The 21,873-nt window shown below is 38.3% G+C and overlaps 2 protein-coding genes and 1 long non-coding RNA gene across 3 annotated transcripts in view; 1 reads left to right on the plus strand and 2 right to left on the minus strand.

The window, feature by feature from the left end:
- Positions 1–3,899: 3,899 nt before the first annotated feature.
- On the minus strand, positions 3,900–5,171 carry LOC121406485. Its single transcript, XR_005968817.1, has 3 exons — positions 5,060–5,171; positions 4,497–4,597; positions 3,900–4,042 (listed from the first exon to the last, which is right to left on the minus strand). It is a non-coding gene; the product is annotated as an uncharacterized LOC121406485 (long non-coding RNA).
- Positions 5,172–8,697: 3,526 nt separating this feature from the next.
- On the minus strand, positions 8,698–10,795 carry LOC121431126. The gene is made up of 3 exons (XM_041628632.1): positions 10,684–10,795; positions 10,118–10,218; positions 8,698–9,663 (listed from the first exon to the last, which is right to left on the minus strand). Exon 3 carries the CDS (start codon positions 9,283–9,285, stop codon positions 8,698–8,700), a length of 588 nt encoding a protein of 195 aa, XP_041484566.1. The 5' UTR covers positions 9,286–9,663; positions 10,118–10,218; positions 10,684–10,795.
- Positions 10,796–17,573: 6,778 nt separating this feature from the next.
- The window catches only part of LOC121417934 (epidermal retinol dehydrogenase 2-like), a 39,032-nt gene continuing 34,732 nt past the window's right edge, over positions 17,574–21,873 (plus strand). The window contains exon 1 of the mRNA XM_041611652.1: positions 17,574–17,655. The gene's annotated coding sequence lies outside the window, so the exon portion shown is untranslated. The remainder of the gene's footprint in view (positions 17,656–21,873) is intronic.

The raw sequence follows: 21,873 nt of genomic DNA on the forward strand, positions 1-21,873 counted from the left end.
AGGCGGCACAGGAGGATCGCTTGATGTCAGAGCAAATAAAAACACAGGCTCACCATCAGGTTTCCACAAAATGGATAAAATAATACAGTCGAATGTAGGTCATACGTTGCCATGGTAACGTTAAATGAAAGCACGAAATTCTACGCCACTTGTCGTGTAATACTATAAGGCTTTGTTTATTGTTTTGCAATTTTAGCCCTTGGTAGGCCTATATTAAAAATGCAGATAAAAGTGTACGTATACACATACCATCCCTTTAAAAAATAATTTGCGCAAACAAACTGGTTGCTCCCCATTTATAGCCTAATATATTCAAGCGGGAAAATGTATTCCTACTTAAAAACTTTTGAAAAAAAAACATGAAAAAAATAAAATGAAAGAGAAGTTAGAGAAAGATAGTGACTTTCCAGCTATCGCATCCCTTCTAAAGTATAATCACAAATATTTTTTAGGCAAATGAGAGTGGATTATAATGGTTAGCTTTTGCAAAATAATGATAATGCAAACGTCAAACCGTTGGAAGATTCCCGTGCCATCCCAGACAGAACAGTCGGAAGCATACACAACACAGCTTTGGGGAAATAACACTATTAGTAGCAATTCTTTAGTTATAAAAACAGAGCATATAACAAGTATGAAAGAAAACTTTTTAAGATTTGACAAAAAATGCATTGAGCTTTCAAGCTCATAGACATGATAGAGAAGGGCTCACTTCGGCTATATGAAGACGTACTAAGTTTCAAGAATTGCTCTCCAGCCTCCTCTTGAATCAAATGATGTCACATGACGTCACAAAGATACAACATGACCTACGAGATGTCCTGTTTTGCAAAATTCTAGTATAGCCAACTAAGTAGGGATCCCAAACACAAATCTTTGTCCCAAATCAACAGGAATGTCGAAAATCCGCAACTTTTTCCCCCATTTTCAACGTTTCCTCCCTCACACCCCAAGGATCCTTACCTGGATCGGGTTGCTCCTGATTTCCTACGAGGAGGTTACGGGTTTCCTCGCCAGCTAGGATCCGCTCAAACTGGGTGGTTCAAGTCACTGAGGGACGAGTGAATACGAGCATCTAATGATGATGTGGATGAGTGTGCACGAGAGGTCGAATGACGTTGGGGGAGATCTACAGAGGAAGATGCCAGGGATGACATCACCGAATAATCCCGCTCTCTTCCCTCCTAGCTCTCTGACGTATAATGAACAATCCTGAGTTAGTGAACTCGTTTTGTCATCTTCCGAACACTCACTCAATCACGGCTCCAAAGAAAGTACTATATAAAGCCCTTTCCTTCACACCAGTTACATACCGTGCATGTTCAATCCCGGGTACAATAAACTTTCTTTGAATATGAATACGAGGTTGTATTAAGTCAACAGACCAATTCTGTATTGGTTCAACGTTCAACGGACGAAGGTTGTATACCACGGTGTACAGAGAGACCACTCCTCGGTGTTTTGATTAACAGTTGAATGAAAGACGTTTTGTCGTTCACCTTGCAGAATAAAATGTCAAAACTCAGCCATCTAGAAATAATTGGCTCTCTCGTTAGATGCAAATAATGAGGCTTTGTGCGCTTTTTGATACTACAAGCTGGCTTATGATCAACATGCGAGATCCACACCAAATAACGACGCGATGTAAAAAAAAATATAATTTAAAAAGATTGTAAGTCAATTATTAATGCAACACTAAACATTTCATCAAAATAGGATTTGAAATAAGAAAGACCTTGGACTTTTTGCATAAAACTTTTGCCATAGAAAAATCTGGCAATTTTTTTGCCAGAGTTTTTTAATGTGTAATTTTCAATGGCATAAGTTTGTTTGCCAGAGTGTTTTTTTTTTATTTGCCAGAGTTTTTCATGGCGAAAAGTTTTATGCAACGGATCCCTTAGTTTTTTTCAACTTCAAGTGTCACCTTTTTCTCAAATATATTTCTGCAGTGGCATAATGAGCCACAAAAATTGAGGGGGCTCGATATGGCGTATTGCCTAAAATGATTTGAAGTTGCGAACTTGCAAAAATTTCGACATTTTTCATTACAAAAGTCACAAAGTTTGTAATAGATTTTGACATAATATTCAGAAAATAATATCATATATTTCACCCTATCCCTCCCCCCCCCCCATATGTATGTCAGTGCATTCCTGGCCTGTATAATGTGGAAGCCAGTGGCATCATACACTCATTTCGCATCCTGCATGCCCCCTCCATAAACAACACAAAATATTTTTTTTATATAGATTCATCTTATTTCATATCCTTCATTTACCTGCTTTATTGCCGTCATGGCCATGAAGTATGAAATACCATTCACATCGATATGAGATTAACCTAATTTTCCTCTTTTTCCCCTCTTATCACTTTAGGGTATAAAGGATGCATATAAAAAGATCATGTACAAGAATGACAATAGTTTGCTTTTCAAAGACATCACACTCACGGCACGAGTTAACCATTTGCTAACTCGAATCGACTGGTCACCCATGTGCAAACTCTGTTGGAGATGTAAGTAAAATTCAGTGGTAGACGGGTTAAAGTAAGCTAATGGATCATTCAATCTCCAAAACGTCAAGCACATCAACTCCAGGGCCATAATATTGATTTAGTTCGTTAACAATGCAAAGAAAGCCAACAATAGCAGGGATCAACTTCAAAGGAAATGGGCGGACAAGCCTCGGTGAAAAGGTGATCACTTCATTTATATTTGAAATTGCATTCCAAACTCCTGAGGGGATTTGAAAAAAGATCGGAATTTCTAATAACGATGTATGAAAAGAACCAATGCTTATAATTATCAAAGTGCAACCCGTAGAAAGGGGGATGGAAATGCACTCCTTCCTCGAAGAAACACAAAACCTCGTTGAGGTCCGCCCGCTTAGCGGGCCTGTCTACATCAAGATTCAGTGTATGCACATGAATTTAAAAAATACCATTTTCGTATCGTTTTTGTATGGGCTTTTTATGAAATGGGACAAGTTTATTTTCTAGGGATGCTGGGGCAAAGAAAGTTCACGCATATAGTTATTAACACTCTAAATGCAAGGGAGATGGTCTGGTCCCTGAGTCGCACTCCTCTTGGAGTGGGTCAGGGCAGTCACTTAGGGGTGGGTTTTGTGTCTTTGGAATGCATTGTGGTTCCTTCTGGAGTGAAAATGTAAATATATATATATATATATATATATATATATATATATATATATATATATATATTTATATATATTTATATAAGAAAAAAATATACGCTGTTCGCTCCAGAGGGAGCTGCAGCTATGGCGCGCTCTCGGGATATGAATCCCGCTTCTGGAGTGACTGATAGGATGCCGGAGTGGCTCTTTTGCATTGAAGATTCAGGTGCGCAAGTTAGATCACGGTTGAGGTACAGAATGTAGATTGAAATGGAGGGTAGGCTGGGGTTTAGGGGAGGGAAGCAGGCCGCGCTTCCTGGGCTTGGATGGGATATGGGGGGGCAGTTGGGATGGGAGGGTGTTTGACTTTTAATGCTCATTCAGTTCAATTGCGTCGCTGTAAATTCTTTTTTGTAATATCTCTATTCTATTTTTATTTTCTACAGGCTTTGTTCTAGATGATTTGAATGTTATACTTTGTATTTTTTGGTACATTTTTGTATTATGAATAATTATTTGACTTTGTGAACAGTGTTTTGTTGATATACTATTACTTTTATGATTTGAACTGAATGATTTTAATAAATACTATTACAGAACAAAACAAAATCCCCCCACGGGAAAAAAAAAATATATATATATATTAGTAGTGGTAGTAGTAGAAGTAGTAGTAGTAGTAGTAGTAGTAGTAGTAGTAGTAGTAGTAGTAGTAGTATAGCAGTAGCAGCAGCAGCAGTAGTAGTAGTATATTAGTAGTAGTATGTGTAGTAAACTGGGCTTGGGTGGTAGTATGGGTTGGGGGTTGGGTACTCAGTCAGGAAAACCATAGAACCATAGACAAGAAGTAGGGGTGGGTCAGCCATTTATTGACAGCCGGTGGATCATGCAAAAACAGGGAAAACAAACCCCTGTAAATAAGGGAACAATGAATATAAAAAATTAATCAATACTGATCCAAGATCACATGATTATCATATCATATCTTGATAAATGGTATATTACTAATCGTTAAATTCTATTTCATTAATCAATTGCATGATTATGGATTTAATTCAATAACAATTTAATTCAAGTACCAGTAGAAATTATACAACATAAGTTGTATGTAAGTATAAATAATTCATTTCTTGCTCATAAGGCTATCACATTACTAAGAAGAATTATTGATCACTTTTCAATGAAGTCTTATGTTCACAAAAATATATTCCAATTAAACAATGATAATAATAATAATGTAGCATTGATTTTAAATCATTCTTTTTAAGCACATTGTATCATAGCATTTGAACAGTTATTACCTTAATTATTATACATGTAAATCATAACAAAATAACCATAACTTGGCCATCCTGACTAACTCACCCTACTATAGGCCAAGAGAAAACAAGGGTACATCCACCAATCACCCTCTGGAGACCTCACTCGGCATCACTCATACATGGTAGTACGTCAAATGAAATTCCCTAAAAATTGACATAACAAAATTAGCTAGTATGGTTCCTTAAAACTCATCTAATTCAATTGAGTCTGAATTTCCAAGACTACTAATACCACTCGGCAATTATAATCAAAATAAACAAAGTTCATTCACTCTCTACGTACGGCGAAGGGGGGTATACAAAACTGATCATGGCAAAGTACTGACAAGAATATCAACTTCGTCTAATGTACTCGATCTCATCATAGAAAAGAACATAATATAATTTCATTTTATAAGCAGATCATAAGAAATCTTCACCTTGTAATGTGAAATTGACTATAACAATAACATGAAGCATATAACGATCATGTACCAGATATACAAAATTGAATTTACATATTCAACCCTACTCACTGTGATAATTGTTTTCTTAAGAATAATATCAACGTAGTCAAAATCTTAGCTGCTAAATTGATAAAACGATATAACTTAGAATCAAACTTACATGCCTCCTTGTCGAACTTGACTTGGAAGAACGAACATAGTACCCCTAACGTACACTGTCGTCACAAATCGCTTTCTGATTTATCCTACCGCCGTAACAACATAAACGCTTATTCTTTGGCGACAACTACACTTGAACGCTATCTGATGTAAATATCCCTCCACAACATCACAAATATTTGACATATCACTAGATTCAGTATAAATGAAAAGTATAATGAAAACAACTATGAATTTAACATAAACATCATTCACATCATGAATTTATGAGAATAATCAGCTATAAATCTGTGGAACTACTTTCACTTCTTTGAGTAATAACATCATTGACGTTACGTAACAGGTGAGTAACCAACGGAACATATCGACCAAAAAGAAATACAGTTTCGCTTTAAATTCTCGTATGGTGTCTCCGCTAAAAAAATGATTTTGCAATAAAATTCAATTTACCACAATCCATCCTGACAGAATAACATTTTTTCCATATTACAAATAATATTCATTCTATTAGAATTATTTTTTCAATTCTTCAAATAGACATACACTTTTTACAAAATTGCATTTTTAACAGATATATCATGTAAAATGCTCATATTATTAAATATTTAAATCTATACCTATACTTCAAGCAAAACAATCCTCATCTGAGTAGTTTTAATATCTCCAAAATGAAAAAATGTAAATATCCAACATCATGGAAAGAAAAATGACAGAAGAGAAATAGGAAAAATCATCTCACTGCCGTCCTGGGCAGGTTATAAGGGTTACTATGCATTCCCTTGGTTACTCTTGTCGAGCGTCGTAGTTGCCTCTGACCTACTTCCTCCCGTACTGGAAGTCTATCATTGAAGTTAGGGAGCATGATATGATTTTCGTCATCTTCATCATTACTAGAGGTGTCTGACATTTCATCATCTTCTACTGGAGGCCATAATTCTGGTGGATCCCCTTCTTCTTCAGGTTCTCTCGGGTACTCCAATAGATATTTCTTGTTTACTGTCTGTACTTTGCCTCCATGTAAAGGCCTGATGCTACAAACATCCTCTTCAGGATTGATCCAAACTACGACATACTTGTCTGTATGATAATGATCAGCTAGTTTATGTCTTCCCTTGAATGCGGTCCTTCGCAATAATACATGTTGCCCAATCGTGATCTTCTTTTCCTTCAGCCCAAGATCATGTCTACTCTTGTTATACTCTGCTACCTTCTTCGTGTTGCTCTCTACTATTGCATTCATCTTAGTAAGAGCATCAGCTTGAGCTGCAACATAGTCTTGATCCCAGTCCCCTTGCTGCTGAGATAAGAGCTGATCAAGAGGTATTGATGGGACCCTCCCATACATCAGTCGGTAAGGTGAGTAACCAGTAACTCGGTGTGGTGTACTATTATATATGTACACCAAATGGAATAACATCTCTGGCCAGTGTCTGCGCTCACTAGGTTCCATCGACCTAATCATAGTACACAAGGTGCGATTGAAACGCTCAATTTGCCCGTTTCCCTCTGGGTGGTAGGGGGTGGTTCTGGACTTGCTGATATTGTACAACTTACATAACTCCTGTATCAATTTCCCTTCAAAGTCCCTGCCTTGGTCAGAGTGTATTCTCTGTGGTATACCATAATGTGAGAACCATGAGTCACGAAGCACTCTTGCTACTGTCACCGCTGTTTGGTCCTTACACGCAACAGCTTGGGCGTACTTCGTGTAAACATCAGACATGACTAAGATATCTTCATAGCCTCCTCTCCCCTTGTCAACCTTCAAGAAATCTATGGCCAACACTTCCAATGGTCTGAAAGCTATAAGATGCCTCATGGGTGTCTTCACTGTTGGTGATGGAGCTTTGGCCACATTACAATTCAAGCAGTTCCTCACATGACGTCTAACATCACCATGTAGACCAGGCCAGAAGCACCGTTCACGCAACAGGCTCAAGGTTCGTGTCACTCCTTGGTGTCCCCATCTGTCATGAACGGATTCAAGAATTGTCTTCCGAAGCTTTTCAGGAACTAACAATTGTAAGACGTTCTTCCCCATCACTTGGACCTGTCGATATAGTACTCCTTTCTTCTCAGTCAAACTTGTCCACTCTTTCAGCCAACTTCGCACCTCTTTATTATCCTCAGAGATCACTTGACCTGGTTGCCATCCTTTCCGATAACAGTCCCAAATCACCCCAAGTGATTCATCCTGCTCTTGGAGTTTCTTCAGTTCTTCGAGGCTGAATAAACCAAAAACATCGGTTTTCTTAGCTTCCAGTCCATCTAAATTAACTCCAATAGGTAGTTTGAGATTGCGACCATCCAGGCAAGTTTGGATTCGGCTATCAATATCTGGTCCGTCAACCGCATCACTCACTGGAGCCTCATTATTAACTGCGCCAGGCTCAACTTCTATATCAGTGACCATGACTTCCACTGTATTGTTCTGTTCTTGTAGTACTATTTCACTCTTTCTTTCAATCCTTGTAGCAGATGCCAGTGTCGTATTGGGCTCAATGACAAGTTGCTGCTCACTCCGGTTGGCTACTGTCACATGAAGTCTTTCTCCCTTCACCTGAGTGCAACCATCAAAAAGGTCAATCGAATTCAGTTTTGGACTGTCTTCTGACTCATCGCGTATAACTTGGACGAGAACATCTCGACCATCCCACTGGGCAGCATTGTCCACGTGACACTCTAATCTCCTGACAGTGAGCGGTGGTATCACCTCATCGTTATCTCCTGTCTTCAGCACAGTTGAAGTCTCCGGGTTCGACACAGGCTTAGGAAATGCCTTTAAGACCTCCGCAACCATCTGCCAGGCAGTTTTTCCACTCTGAGACTCATCATCTCCCACAAAGCTATAAAGAGCATTGGAGCCTAATAAAACTGGGTATTCCTTTCTCTTACTAGGGACTACATCCTTAATCACAAGAAATCCTACTTCGTCAGTCTTCCCATTGGCTGTAACTGGTGCCCTGAAGTAACCTACGATTGGGACGGCTCCTGAGATGCCAGTCACTCTTAAACCGCTACCAGTGCCTTCGAGATCCCCAATGATCCCCTCTAAATATCTCTCGTAGTAACTCAGTGGAACCAGACTCGATTCGGCACCTGTGTCTAGAATACATCCAGTCTCTACTCCAGCTATCTTGACTATGGCTTTTGGACTTTCTGATACCAGCGATGAAAGATAATTTGAAGGGTTGGATACTGCGAGGACTTCAGCGGATCCTTCACTCGGTTGATTTCCAGGATTACCCCTCACCGTTTCCATAACCTCTGGACAATCTTTCTTGAAGTGACCTGGCTTGTCACAGCCATAACATCTAGGTGGTTTAGCACAATTTTTCTGTACATGGCCCTTCTGTTTGCAATTAAAGCAATGTAACTCTCCTTTCTTCTTTGGCCTTTGTCGAAGATGAGGGGGGAGCTGTAGGGCCTGAATTTCCTTGACAACTTCACTAAGTCCCTCTTTAAGAAGAGATATTTCCTCCCTCATTGTTTTTATCTCAGCTGTCTCAGAAGATGCTTCGACCCTAGCAGTCTCTACTTCACATTCTCTCACCCTAGGTCTTGGGATCGTATCTGTGTCTTGAAATAAATTCAGGACTTCTTCTCTCATCGTCAGGAATGTCCCAGATCCGCTAGAAATTAGGATCTCCTCAGCTCTCTCTGGATCTGTTTGTCCCGCACCCCTCTCACGAATTTTTCCTTGAGGGTCATGTCTCTCAATCTTTGCAGAGCTTCCTTCTCAGGTATGGAAGCGGCTGCTTCCATCCTATCATGCAAACGGATGAGAACACTACTGAAATCCGCAAGTGATTCTCCGTCAAGTTGGACACGGCTGTGAAGTTCACTACTCAAGCTTTGGACACTCTCTCTTAAGCCAAACCGAGTCATCAGAACCCTTCTCAGGCCGGTCGGATCCTCACGAAGGCTTGCCTCCCTACACATGATTTCATCCTTGGCAGGACCACTTAGATGAGTCACAAGAACTTGTGCTTTCTCTCTCTCCGATAACTGGTAATATTGGCAGTATTCATCGAACTCATCAAACCATTCACGTACAGTCAAATCACCAGGTTTCTGTGGAGTACCCTTAAACTTAGGCAACTTCATCGAGGGCATTGACCTAGCCATAGACATACTTCGAAACGCGCCAGTCATAGAAGCAATCATGTCTTCGAGGCTAGTGCTAGGGGTCGCACCAGCCCCAGTCCCAACATTACCTCCAGGCATCCTGCTGGTTTATTTGGGGAAAGAAATCTATGACAATTCTGAAACAATACAACTTCTTACAGCATATAGTTACTATTTCTTAACTTGTTTCAATTATTTCAACCAAATTACCTTTCAACCTTAATATATCTTATATCTAATTGCGTCTTCTTATCCTCTTGACCTGCTGGCGTCCTCTGACGTAGTAGGGGGTTGCATCAATCTCAAACCGGTGATCCCACTCCTGACACCATTGTAGTAAACTGGGCTTGGGTGGTAGTATGGGTTGGGGGTTGGGTACTCAGTCAGGAAAACCATAGAACCATAGACAAGAAGTAGGGGTGGGTCAGCCATTTATTGACAGCCGGTGGATCATGCAAAAACAGGGAAAACAAACCCCTGTAAATAAGGGAACAATGAATATAAAAAATTAATCAATACTGATCCAAGATCACATGATTATCATATCATATCTTGATAAATGGTATATTACTAATCGTTAAATTCTATTTCATTAATCAATTGCATGATTATGGATTTAATTCAATAACAATTTAATTCAAGTACCAGTAGAAATTATACAACATAAGTTGTATGTAAGTATAAATAATTCATTTCTTGCTCATAAGGCTATCACATTACTAAGAAGAATTATTGATCACTTTTCAATGAAGTCTTATGTTCACAAAAATATATTCCAATTAAACAATGATAATAATAATAATGTAGCATTGATTTTAAATCATTCTTTTTAAGCACATTGTATCATAGCATTTGAACAGTTATTGCCTTAATTATTATACATGTAAATCATAACAAAATAACCATAACTTGGCCATCCTGACTAACTCACCCTACTATAGGCCAAGAGAAAACAAGGGTACATCCACCAATCACCCTCTGGAGACCTCACTCGGCATCACTCATACATGGTAGTACGTCAAATGAAATTCCCTAAAAATTGACATAACAAAATTAGCTAGTATGGTTCCTTAAAACTCATCTAATTCAATTGAGTCTGAATTTCCAAGACTACTAATACCACTCGGCAATTATAATCAAAATAAACAAAGTTCATTCACTTTCTATGTACGGCGAAGGGGGGGGGTATACAAAACTGATCATGGCAAAGTACTGACAAGAATATCAACTTCGTCTAATGTACTCGATCTCATCATAGAAAAGAACATAATATAATTTCATTTTATAAGCAGATCATAAGAAATCTTCACCTTGTAATGTGAAATTGACTATAACAATAACATGAAGCATATAACGATCATGTACCAGATATACAAAATTGAATTTAAATATTCAACCCTACTCACTGTGATAATTGTTTTCTTAAGAATAATATCAACGTAGTCAAAATCTTAGCTGCTAAATTGATAAAACGATATAACTTAGAATCAAACTTACATGCCTCCTTGTCGAACTTGACTTGGAAGAACGAACATAGTACCCCTAACGTACACTGTCGTCACAAATCGCTTTCTGATTTATCCTACCGCCGTAACAACATAAACGCTTATTCTTTGGCGACAACTACACTTGAACGCTATCTGATGTAAATATCCCTCCACAACATCACAAATATTTGACATATCACTAGATTCAGTATAAATGAAAAGTATAATGAAAACAACTAAGAATTTAACATAAACATCATTCACATCATGAATTTATGAGAATAATCAGCTATAAATCTGAGGAACTACTTTCACTTCTTTGAGTAATAACATCATTGACGTTACGTAACAGGTGAGTAACCAACGGAACATATCGACCAAAAAGAAATACACTTTCGCTTTAAATTCTCGTATGGTGTCTCCGCTAAAAAAATGATTTTGCAATAAAATTCAATTTACCACAGTATTATATTAGTAGTAGTATATTAGTAGTAGTAGTAGTAGTAGTAGTAGTAGTAGTAGTAGTAGTAGTAGTAGTAGTGCAAAACACCATGGCCGTAAGAGTACTCGACATAGGAGCAATAAACAAACAAGTAGAAACTAACAGTATAACTTCATACTGTTTCGAAGGAATAGATCTTTAGTTCATGCGGTCATACTAATTTCCACTTGTTTGTTCCTTCTGTATGTGGAGGTGTCATGGTCGAGTGGTTAACACTCTTGTCTTTCAATCTAAAGGACGTATGTTCGATTCCAATTTCGTAAGTTCGTTCAGCAATAAATTTACCCACATTGTGCTACACACAACCCAGGTGCAGAAAATGGGTACCAGCAGAAATGCTTTAAAAAATGCCTCAAAAATCTGTGCGCACCGGAATCGAACCGGAATCGAAAATTGAACCCCTGATTTGGGGTGCAAAAATGAAACCCAACCGCAGGGTTCAATGAACCCCAGCCGCGGGTTCAATTTTTTTTAAAATTTAGGGGTGCAGTTTTGAACCCGCAGGGTGCAAAATGAACCCCAACAGCAGGGTTCAATTTTTGAACCCCAAATCAGGGGTTCAATTTTTGAACCCATATAGGGTGCTGATTTTGCATCAACCTTTCGGGGTTCAATTTTGAACCTTTATTTCCTAGTGTGTAGTCGGGGTATTTATAGGAGCGCCTTGAGCTCCTATAGCAGGGTGGATAAGTGTGCTGTACAAATCCCTGATAATACCCATGCTATCAAAGTAGGCCAAACACTATTTCAAAATGTATCGGCCTAGACACAAAGAAATAAAGGTTCGAAATTGAACCGGTTAAAAAATTGAACCCCTGATTTTCCTAGGGTTTCAATTTTAAAATTTAGGGGTGCAGTTTTAAACCCGCAGGGTGCAAAAAATTAATGACCCCCAACCGCAGGGTTCAATTTTTGAACCCATAGGGTGCTGATTTTGCATCATCCTTTCGGGGTTCAATTTTGAACCTTTATTTCTTAGTGTGTAGTCGGGGTAATGTAGGAGTGCCTAGAGCACCTAGCAGGGTGGATAAGTGTGCTATGCAAATCCTTGATAATACCCATGCTATCAATGTAGGCCAAACACTATTTCAAAATGTATCGGCCTAATAATGATGTAGCTTCACAAAAATAAAACGTGCCCATGTCGGCATCAATAGCCATGCCAGGAATCGAACGCCAAACTTTCATGGTGTGGTCGGGCGCCTTCGAATCGGACCATTTTGCCTGGGCATCAGCCCCCTCGGCCCCCTTGGCTATGCTTTCGATCAAATTTACATTGCTCGCATTGGACTACTGGACTATTGGATTACTTCTTGACTGATATTCCTACACTAAATTATTGATTGTAGATAATTGAACAGCAAATAAAGTACATGTAAATAATACTGATTACTTACCCTCACAAACTAAAGCAAAGACTGGTGCCTAGAGTCTATTTTTCGCTTGACGAATTCCGGTCTCTCAAACAATTATTCTGTCCTTATGCATGGTTTATATCCATTTCCCGCTTTATAGGATTCCTCATCTTTCTCCATTTTTCTCAATATCTCCCAGGCGTGCAATAACTCTCCATCATTCTATCAAATCATACCACGTATACCTTACACCAGATCTCGACAGGACTTGTTTGTATAAGAGTCTCCAGGCGACCGAGATGTCCTCAGATATTAAGGTCAAAGACGGATCGAATCGCACCCTTCCAAGGTCAGAGGGCAACGTCTTCAAAATTGTCCCCTAAACGCCTTGGAATGGAAGTGTTCCTAGCGTATTGGGTTCAGCCATCTCATTGACGAGAACGCAAAGCGACGTCAAACTCGGGCCATTTGCATTGGGATAGTTTTATCATGGACCTAGTCCATGGTTTTATGAACATTATATCGCGTCCTCAAGGACATCCACCGCTCAGCTGAAATGTCATTTACTGAAATATTATCACACTCAGTCAGTGCAAAGTTTAGTTCAAGTTTGACTGTTATAACACGTCTAGTTGGACCCCCCCCCCCTCCCTCCCCCTCCGGCCCGCCCCCACCCAGTTGTTCTGCTTCCGTGCACCCTTGTCATCATGCAAAGGTTCCGTGGAAAACTTGTTCCCAAATTATAATCATGTGACAGATTTGGATGACGATGTAGACGGAATTAACTTCATCCCCGTCGATCTATCTTCGACAATTTTACGTAAAACGATAAATCAATAATATATGAATAAATAATTGAAAATCAGAATGGAAGTAGGCCTATATAAAACCACCTTGGTCTGAGTTTCTGACTCTCGAGTTGCATGCATGGCCGAACCAGATTTTTTTGCTGGGGGGAGGCGGGGGGCAGGATGCGTATTTTTTTTTAACAAACTCGAAAGGGGGGAGCAAAGCAACCGAGCTTGTCATTGGGAAACTCCTGCATTTTGTGAAGTGAAATTAAAGGATTTCGTGCATACTTTTGGTGAATTCGTGAAAATTTTCAGTATAAAAATGTAAGTTTTCAAAATTACTGGGTGCCACTGCCCGTCGCTGCGTATGACCATGTCGCCTTGCATGTAATCCGTTCAAGAAGTCCTATAAATTCTGAGTATTTAAATTCGTTTTATTTTCTGAAAAAAAATAATGTCGATCAGATTACCAGAGCTGTCTGCCAACTTCAAAATAGATAAGGTTCTTCGATTCTTTAAGCATAAATCTCAGTATTTGTGGGATATATATATATATATATATATATATATTTATATATTGATTCAAATTATGAACAATGATACCATTATCTATGCTAAAGGGAAACTGTTTCACAAGCCTTGCTTTTATAAGTTTTCCTCCACATGACAGCTTGTATGGTATCTGCCTTCACAAAATAATGTATTGTATTGTTATTTTCAGTGTAATGTAAATTGTACCTTTTCCATAAAGATGTTGAGATGTACAAAATGTATCTTCTATCCTGCTATTGTGGAAATAAATGAAAGGAAATGAAATAAATGAATAAAAGTAATGATAAAACTGTTACAAATTTTACCTTCTGAAAAAAAATAATTTCGATCAGATTACCAGAGCTGTCTGCCAACTTCAAAATAGATAAGGTTCTTCGTCTGTTCAAGCATAAATCTCAGTATTTATGGGATATATATATTGATTCAAATTATGAACAATGATACCATTATCTATGCTAAAGGGAAACTGTTTCACAAGCCTTGCTTTTATAAGTTTTCCTCCACATGACAGCTTGTATGGTATCTGCTTTAACAAATGTATTGTATTTTTATTTTCAGTATAATGTAAATATTGTACCTTTTCCATAAAGATGTTGAGATGTACAAAATGTATCTACTATCCTGCTATTGTGGAAATAAATGAAAGGAAATGAAATAAATGAATAAAAGTAATGATAAAACTGTTACAAATTTTACCTTCCTCTAAAGAGACATAGGATGATAAGTAGATCTTCAAATTGAAAAATTCCGCAAAGTAAATAACCGTGACTTTTCAATCAACGCCAAATAAAATTTGTATTGAATGGGGATTTATCTCGGGTTCGACCTAACAAAGTGATGTTGATGTTTATAATGGTGTTAATATCCCCCTTTTCTTTCTTCTTCCCCTCCTTCTCCTTCTCCCTCCCCTCCCACCCCCCCCCCCCCCTCTCCCCATCTCTCCCTCTCTCCCTGTCATATACCAGTTCATTTTATTTTGATTATCATCCTTTATGTTTGGATTTGAAATCAATAAAAATAAACTTGAAACCTATACCGTTCGGAGTTATACGAAGTATTTCGTATACTATACCATATAGGAACTACTATACCATAGACATGATAGAGGAATCGTAATTAGAAAGAAAAAAAATGTTTTCAAAGGTTTCATCGAAAACCTTAATGAGATATATTATTCCATGTATGAAGACTCAAAAGCTTTGGTTCTACAATATTATGTAATATATATATATTTAGAATAAACAATGTTCCATAGCAACGCAGGGTATGCGATAATGTATTTTGTTAAAGGACAAGTCCACCCGAACAGAAAGTTGATTTGAATAAAAAGTGAAAAGTCCAACAAGCATAGCATTTAAATATCATCAAAATCGGAAATAATAAAATTTTAAAGTTTCGCTTGATTTCACAAAACATGAACAAAACATGCATAAAATACGCAAATGAGGAGAATGATGACGTCATCCACTCACTATTTCTTTTGTATTTTATTATATGAAATATCTTAATTTTCTCCTCGTTGTCAAGTGAAACAACAAGTAATCCTTCCTGAACATATGGAATTAGCATTGTTAATACTATATGGCTCAGTCAAATTGGTCCTTGTTGTCAAATCTGTACTAAAAAAATGAAATTGTATAATTCAAACAATAAAATCGAAATAGTGAGTAAGCGACATCATCGTCTGTCTCATTTGCATGTCACTGAGTTGTGCATATCACTGTTTTGTGAAAAATAAGCCTAATTCTGTCATAACTTTCTTATTTAACAAGCGATTTTGATGAAATTTTCAGCGTTATGCTTGTTTCATATTACTCTATTTATTCAAATAACGTTTTTCTGAGATGGACGTGACCTCTAAAGAGTATATGTGTGATATCATGATAATTAAACTGAGTTTTATGGAATGTTGGGTCCCGCTTCTCAGGAACCGTCATATTAGTCTAACTTCTTGACCAAAACGGAGATAGTGAGCCATTACTGTCCGCTAGCCGTTTCACGAAGCCCTCTTTGCATTTTTGTCTTTCTTTTTTTTTAACACAATTTTGCAATTTTATCACGGTTATGCTTTTTGAAAAATATGAAATATTGTGATCAGGGGGATCCTGTGGGCCACGAGCCCCCCCCCCCCCCCCTCACCCGGAAAAAAAATCAGAATATCAATAATTTTCAGCTCTCGCTTCACGATCGCATTATTAGGATCATAACCCATCTTACTAATAGTTTACAAAATATTTATAGAGTGTCCCGTTTTTAGGTCTAAAATCTCAATTTTTTCCCGCTCTCACTTCGCGCTCTCATTATTGTTTAGATCTATATATCTATCTCTATCATGATTACAAAAAGTGCTTAAAATTACCCTTTTTCAATGTCAAAAATTGTCAGCTCGCGCATTGCGCTCTCATTGTTGACATTATGTTTGGTCTTCATGGTTCACTGCAAACAATCTTTAACGGGTCCCTTTTCGATCAGACCAGAACGTTCATTGTTATTTTTTTATTAAAGGCATGGTCACACCGCCCGAGCGTTGTTGGAGCGGTCGTGGAGCGGTAGGGAAAGAGGGCCGAATTTCGCTCACAAAATTGGGGAAAAAACCGAGAAAAAAACAAAACAAAAAAAACAATCGAAATCGAAATCGAAAATGGTGAACGGTAGCGAGCGGTGATGATTTTTTTTCTCTCCGCTCCACGACCGCTCCAACAACGCTCGGGCGGTGTGACCATGCCTTTAGTTAAATAATTACACGCATCTTGTTCAGGATCACAAACATTGCACAGGAAAAAAAAAATAATAATAACAATAATAACAAATAGGGCTTATGAGATGATTTCATATTCACGTTGTTTTATAAGAATATAGCTAATAAGTGACTTCTGTGAGGGTCCCTTCAAAGAAACAAACAAAAATCAACTTTGAGATGCCAATGAGGGAAAATAGGGGTAAAACAATTTTGCACCCCCCCCCCCCCCCTTATAGGCGAAAGCTAGATTAGCCCCTGTCAAATACACACATCGAAATAAATTTTTGCTCCCCCTAATTAAAAAGCAAGGACCCCCAATAAAGTGCCCCCCTCCCCACCCTTGGAAAATTCTAGCTACGCCACTGGCAAAGAAAGCTGTGAATCAGAGAAAGTGCTTGGGGAAAATGGGAATATGCCTGTTAGAATTTGTAGTTAAAAAATGATAGGTCTAAACATGAACTAAAATTCCCAAATTGACTATCATAGCGTCAACCGTTGTCATGGCGACAGATATTATATTCACGTCATCATACTCCTATATATCCCATCTCAATGTGAGCGATGTTGGTCATTATACAATTATACAATAAAATACAAAGCAATTTTTCTCTAAGACTTGCTGAAGAAAATAATGAGTTTATGCCGAGGCCCGGGGGCCCGAGGCATCGAATCGGAGGCATCACCCCCGACCCCCCCCCCCCCCCTTCACTATACAAGTTTGCATGGGAGCCTCGGAGTAGGACATGGAGAATATTCAATTCTATGAGATGTATGAATTACTAAAACACAAAATTTTGAATTATGCCATAATTGCTATTCCTATTTTTTATATGATTTTTTTTAGTCATAGCTGTGACGCTGAGAAAATACGACATGCCAATTTCAATCATGAAAAGTACGCCCCCTTTGTTTGACTTTCAATGCGAATCGACTATGCAGACGACGTCGCGACCGGACACCGACAGCACATTTTAGCAGTCGCATTCTATCCTTGACTCTTTCTTGGTGAGTGCTACTCAGCTGCCTCAGACTCGTTAGTGTTGTAAGTAAACTTTATGTTATTATTGAGATCGTATCCAGCATTACCTGTTTGTTTATTGTAAGCCTATTTCCCCCACTATCGTTTATTTTGCATGAGTCTAGTCTGAGAGCTGCAAACGGTACCGTACCCCTAATCATATGTGCATCGCAATAGTTAGCGCGAAAGAGCGGCGAGGTTCAGGCAGAACTGATGGCAGTGTGCCGTTGCTCTCTTGCTTGCCGAGTCGTAACCCTGCCAGGGATTGGATTCCATACAGAGATGCCAAGTTCAAAGACCAGCTATGCGTGAGATTTTCTGTGAATCTGAGTGAGATCACAGACATTGTGTACAATGTATATGGGGATAGGCTGTGGTAGTTGCGTGAGACCACTCACACAACATGCGAGGTTAGTAATACTAACCTCGCACAACGCATGTGGTTTCATAGCACCCATGGGTTCAAAGCATCTCGCGTGCGAAGGAATATCAGTCGAATGCAACGCGACACACACGACACAGTTAAACTTTTCTGGGCTTTTGCCCACATAAAATATTACTTAAAATTTTATATATCACATTCTGCTATGACACTTACCGAATCATTTAGATCCTTCCGTGACTTCTCCTTGAAGTTTCTTTTAAAAAACATGTATATTTTCTTGATCTTTAGTGAAGATTTTACGGAGATGAAAACTGCTCAGCGCGGATATCAATTTTCGCCTAAAGAGGGCGCGCGATTTATATTCATATCAAAGACACGACAAGGGAAAGACTAGGCACCTACACTACTTCTGCACGCAAATCGACGCAAGGAATTACGCGAAGTCCGTGAAGTGTCCAATCTTTTCATTGTATAGACTTTGGGATACCGTATACGTATTATTGACGTTCGTTAATGCTGGTTTCTTTCCAGGCATGTATATTATTTTCATTTTTTTTTATTAGTCATCTTTTTAAATTCATTGCAAATAAGTGTTATCATCACCAATAATAATCTTTAATTATGTTTTTGAAGGTATTTCATTCATTGGTGCCCATAATTAGTAAATTAATCATAAGGATTGCGCATTCAAAGAATTTAGATACAGTTATAAAATTACCGAGGAGCTGAATCAAGTTTGTGAAATTATTAGCGCCACCAACGGGCTTCCTTGTATTTCCGTGGAAGAGACAAGCGAAGTCACTTTCGAGGCCGAGGTAAGCGAAATTTGTTTTTTTTTAATGATTATTATTTTATTATTATTTTCATATTTCTTTAATCTATTGCTACTTACCGGCAAGAGCCCCGGTGCGTAGCGAGAAGGAGTTTCGGCAAATATTACTTCAGCAATGAAGCGATGTTTGCCGACTACTTTGAAATCCAGGGTCAAACACGGTCTATTGTACGAGGTTAGTACATACTAACCTCGTACAATGTGTGAGTGGTTTCATAGTGGACTTTGACGTTTTCATTCATCACACGAATGTGAGGGAATTAGAAACGCCAAACGTTTCAGTATTTCTCCACTAATGATTTCTTTTTAATAAATTTAGTTTAAAAAAACAAAATGAAGTGGAAATTATTTATAAAACTGTTTTTATCGCTTACCTCCAAGTCTCAACCAGGATACTCCATTCGATCCGTCCTTAATACTGCGGTGGAAAGTACGCAAACAACAATCGAAAAGCAATTTTTCGTATCGAACATTCTCAATTCAAGTCGTCAGCGCATAATAGGAAATTGTACCAAAAATCAACAGGTTGCATCTCATGTATATACTTATTGGTAAAGTACGCCATCTTTTGACAAGATGATGATGAAAGTGGATTGAACGAGCAAGAAAATAATGCTGATCGCCTAGAATGCAGCTAGCTTGCAACACCGTAAACAAAGGTACGGTAGGCACTTAAGAACCAAGTTTGAAAGGACACTCGTAAAATTACGTCACTCTCGCGATGAATAATCATTAGATCGTGGTCGTGCGTGTTCAATAAAAACTCTCTGCATGCATGCACTCAGTGTGTATTGAACACGCACGACCACGATCTAATGAATATTCATCGGCGAGAGTGACATAATTTTACTTGGTTCTTAAGTGCCTACCGACTTTGAAATAATATCGCGCACCCTCTTTAGGCAAAAGTTGATATCAACGCTGATCAAGAGGCATCTACGTGAAGATCACGAAAAATGCTCTTATTTTATTCAAAACAACACCAAACAGAATTCAACAAACGATCCATATGGTTCGGTAAGTGTCATAGAATAAATATAATGCTTAGCTACGATGTAAAGTCATAGTTATTTTAGTAAAAAGGGTGTGAAAGATTCGCGTGCACCAGGTGCATATGAATCCTTCACACACGAGACGATTTGAAACCATGAGTGGCGTGAGACAGAGATTTGAGGGGATGAACAAGAGTCCAAAATCATGCTTGAGTCTAGACTTGGTAGCTCTGTACAAACTCATTTTGAGACTTTTAACACAACTGACATTTATCTTATGCACAACTTTAAAATTCAAATGAGGAAACTGTCCTAGGCATTATCGTGGTTTATGTCACCAGTTCATAATTCACTGCCATTTATTTTGTCAACAGCGCGGCAGTGACTTCTTTCCACTCCCATTGCATTGTCATTGACTTTGTATACAACGAGCGCACACACACACAAGAAGAGACTAGAGAGGTGACAAATTTCACCATGAGGCTGAAACTGATGATGATGTCACCCACTCACTATTTTGTATTTCATTATAATCTTATATTTTAAGAAAAATATTAAATAACCCCCAAGTTACAATGAAAAATAAATTGCAACTGTATGGAAATTAGTATTTTAGTCACAAAAGTGATATTTTAATGATTTTTTAAATTGTGTGCTGTATACAGCATTGGCATACCATAGTCCTACCTGTAGATTCCTTACAGGCAGGATGGTAATGAACCCTTGAGTGACCCATGCCATGGGTCTACCACCATGTCATTTGTAGGCAAAATGGAAATATGGCAATCTGGGAGATGTCACTTTATAGTGTACTAAAGTAATACCTCCCTGATTAGATTAAATAAGATTTAGACTGAATTTTAGACCAAATAGAAATTAGACCAAATTGAGAGTAGACCAACTTGGTTAAGCCCATGTGATATTAGATCATCTGAAAAGTAACAGCGTTATTTTTCATAACTTCTTATTTTACATGTACATCTGAGTTTAAAGCAAAGATGCTGATTTATTTGTTAGCTTAGTGGTTACTAATTATGATTCCATCAAAAGTTTACTCGAAAAACATCCCACATCAGGTTTAAAGGCAGTTTTTTATTGAAAATTGAGCCCAATTCGCCCCGCCCACAAAAAATTCAGTCCGATTAATTTGGTTTCGTATATCACGTGACAATTATGACATCAGGGAAGGAAGCTGCTGAGTGTTTTTGACGTTTGGAGCGTGAAGTGCCAATTGTGGTTGCACGTGTGGATTCAAAGTAAATAAATTGAATTGCTGGAATAATATTCAGAACCTGAATCTTCAAAGTCTGAAGAATCAGACGGAGCAGATGACGATGCTGCAGCCATGATCAAAGCCTCATAAAAATCTTTTAAAAATCTGTTAAGGATGAGCTCGGTCGAAACAGCAACTACATGAGGAACATGTACAATAACTAGGGGTCCGGCTGCACAGCTGGGAAAACCTTCCTTAGATGACATCACAATGATTGACGGGTTGATCGGTCGACTCTTTCAAAAATTTTAGTGCAGGGGCCACGGAACGGTTTTCAAAGTGGGGGGCTGACGATGCTAAAAATCACGATCATATGGTCATTTTTGTACACGGTTTTGAAAAAAAGTGGGGGGGCTGAAATCCCCCCCCCCCCCTCCAGTTCCGCGGCCCCTGTAGTGGGTGTTCCCGTTGAAGTTCATTTCCATGGAATAACTCAACACCGGTTCGTCGTACACAGGAGCCGATAGCAAATTCATATTTTTCCAGTAAAACTACCTAATAATAGATATGTATCTAGAATAAGATGGAATTGGTGTCATAGGACCTTCAATGAAATGTTCCATACCATTGTTTTTCCTTTTTTTTTTTTCTTTGAAAAAAGAGTTTTGGTCAGGGTGACTGCTTTCTGTTCTTTCGTCCAGTAATTTGTTGATTAATAAACTAGAAAGAGGTATGATTCTTATACCTCTTCAAGAAGCATTCTTTCTTTTTTCAACAAAGATTATTCATTTCAGCTGGGTATAGCTCTCTTTTATCAGAC

Source organism: Lytechinus variegatus, chromosome 1, assembly GCF_018143015.1.
Source record: "Lytechinus variegatus isolate NC3 chromosome 1, Lvar_3.0, whole genome shotgun sequence".
Lineage (NCBI taxonomy): Eukaryota > Metazoa > Echinodermata > Echinoidea > Temnopleuroida > Toxopneustidae > Lytechinus > Lytechinus variegatus.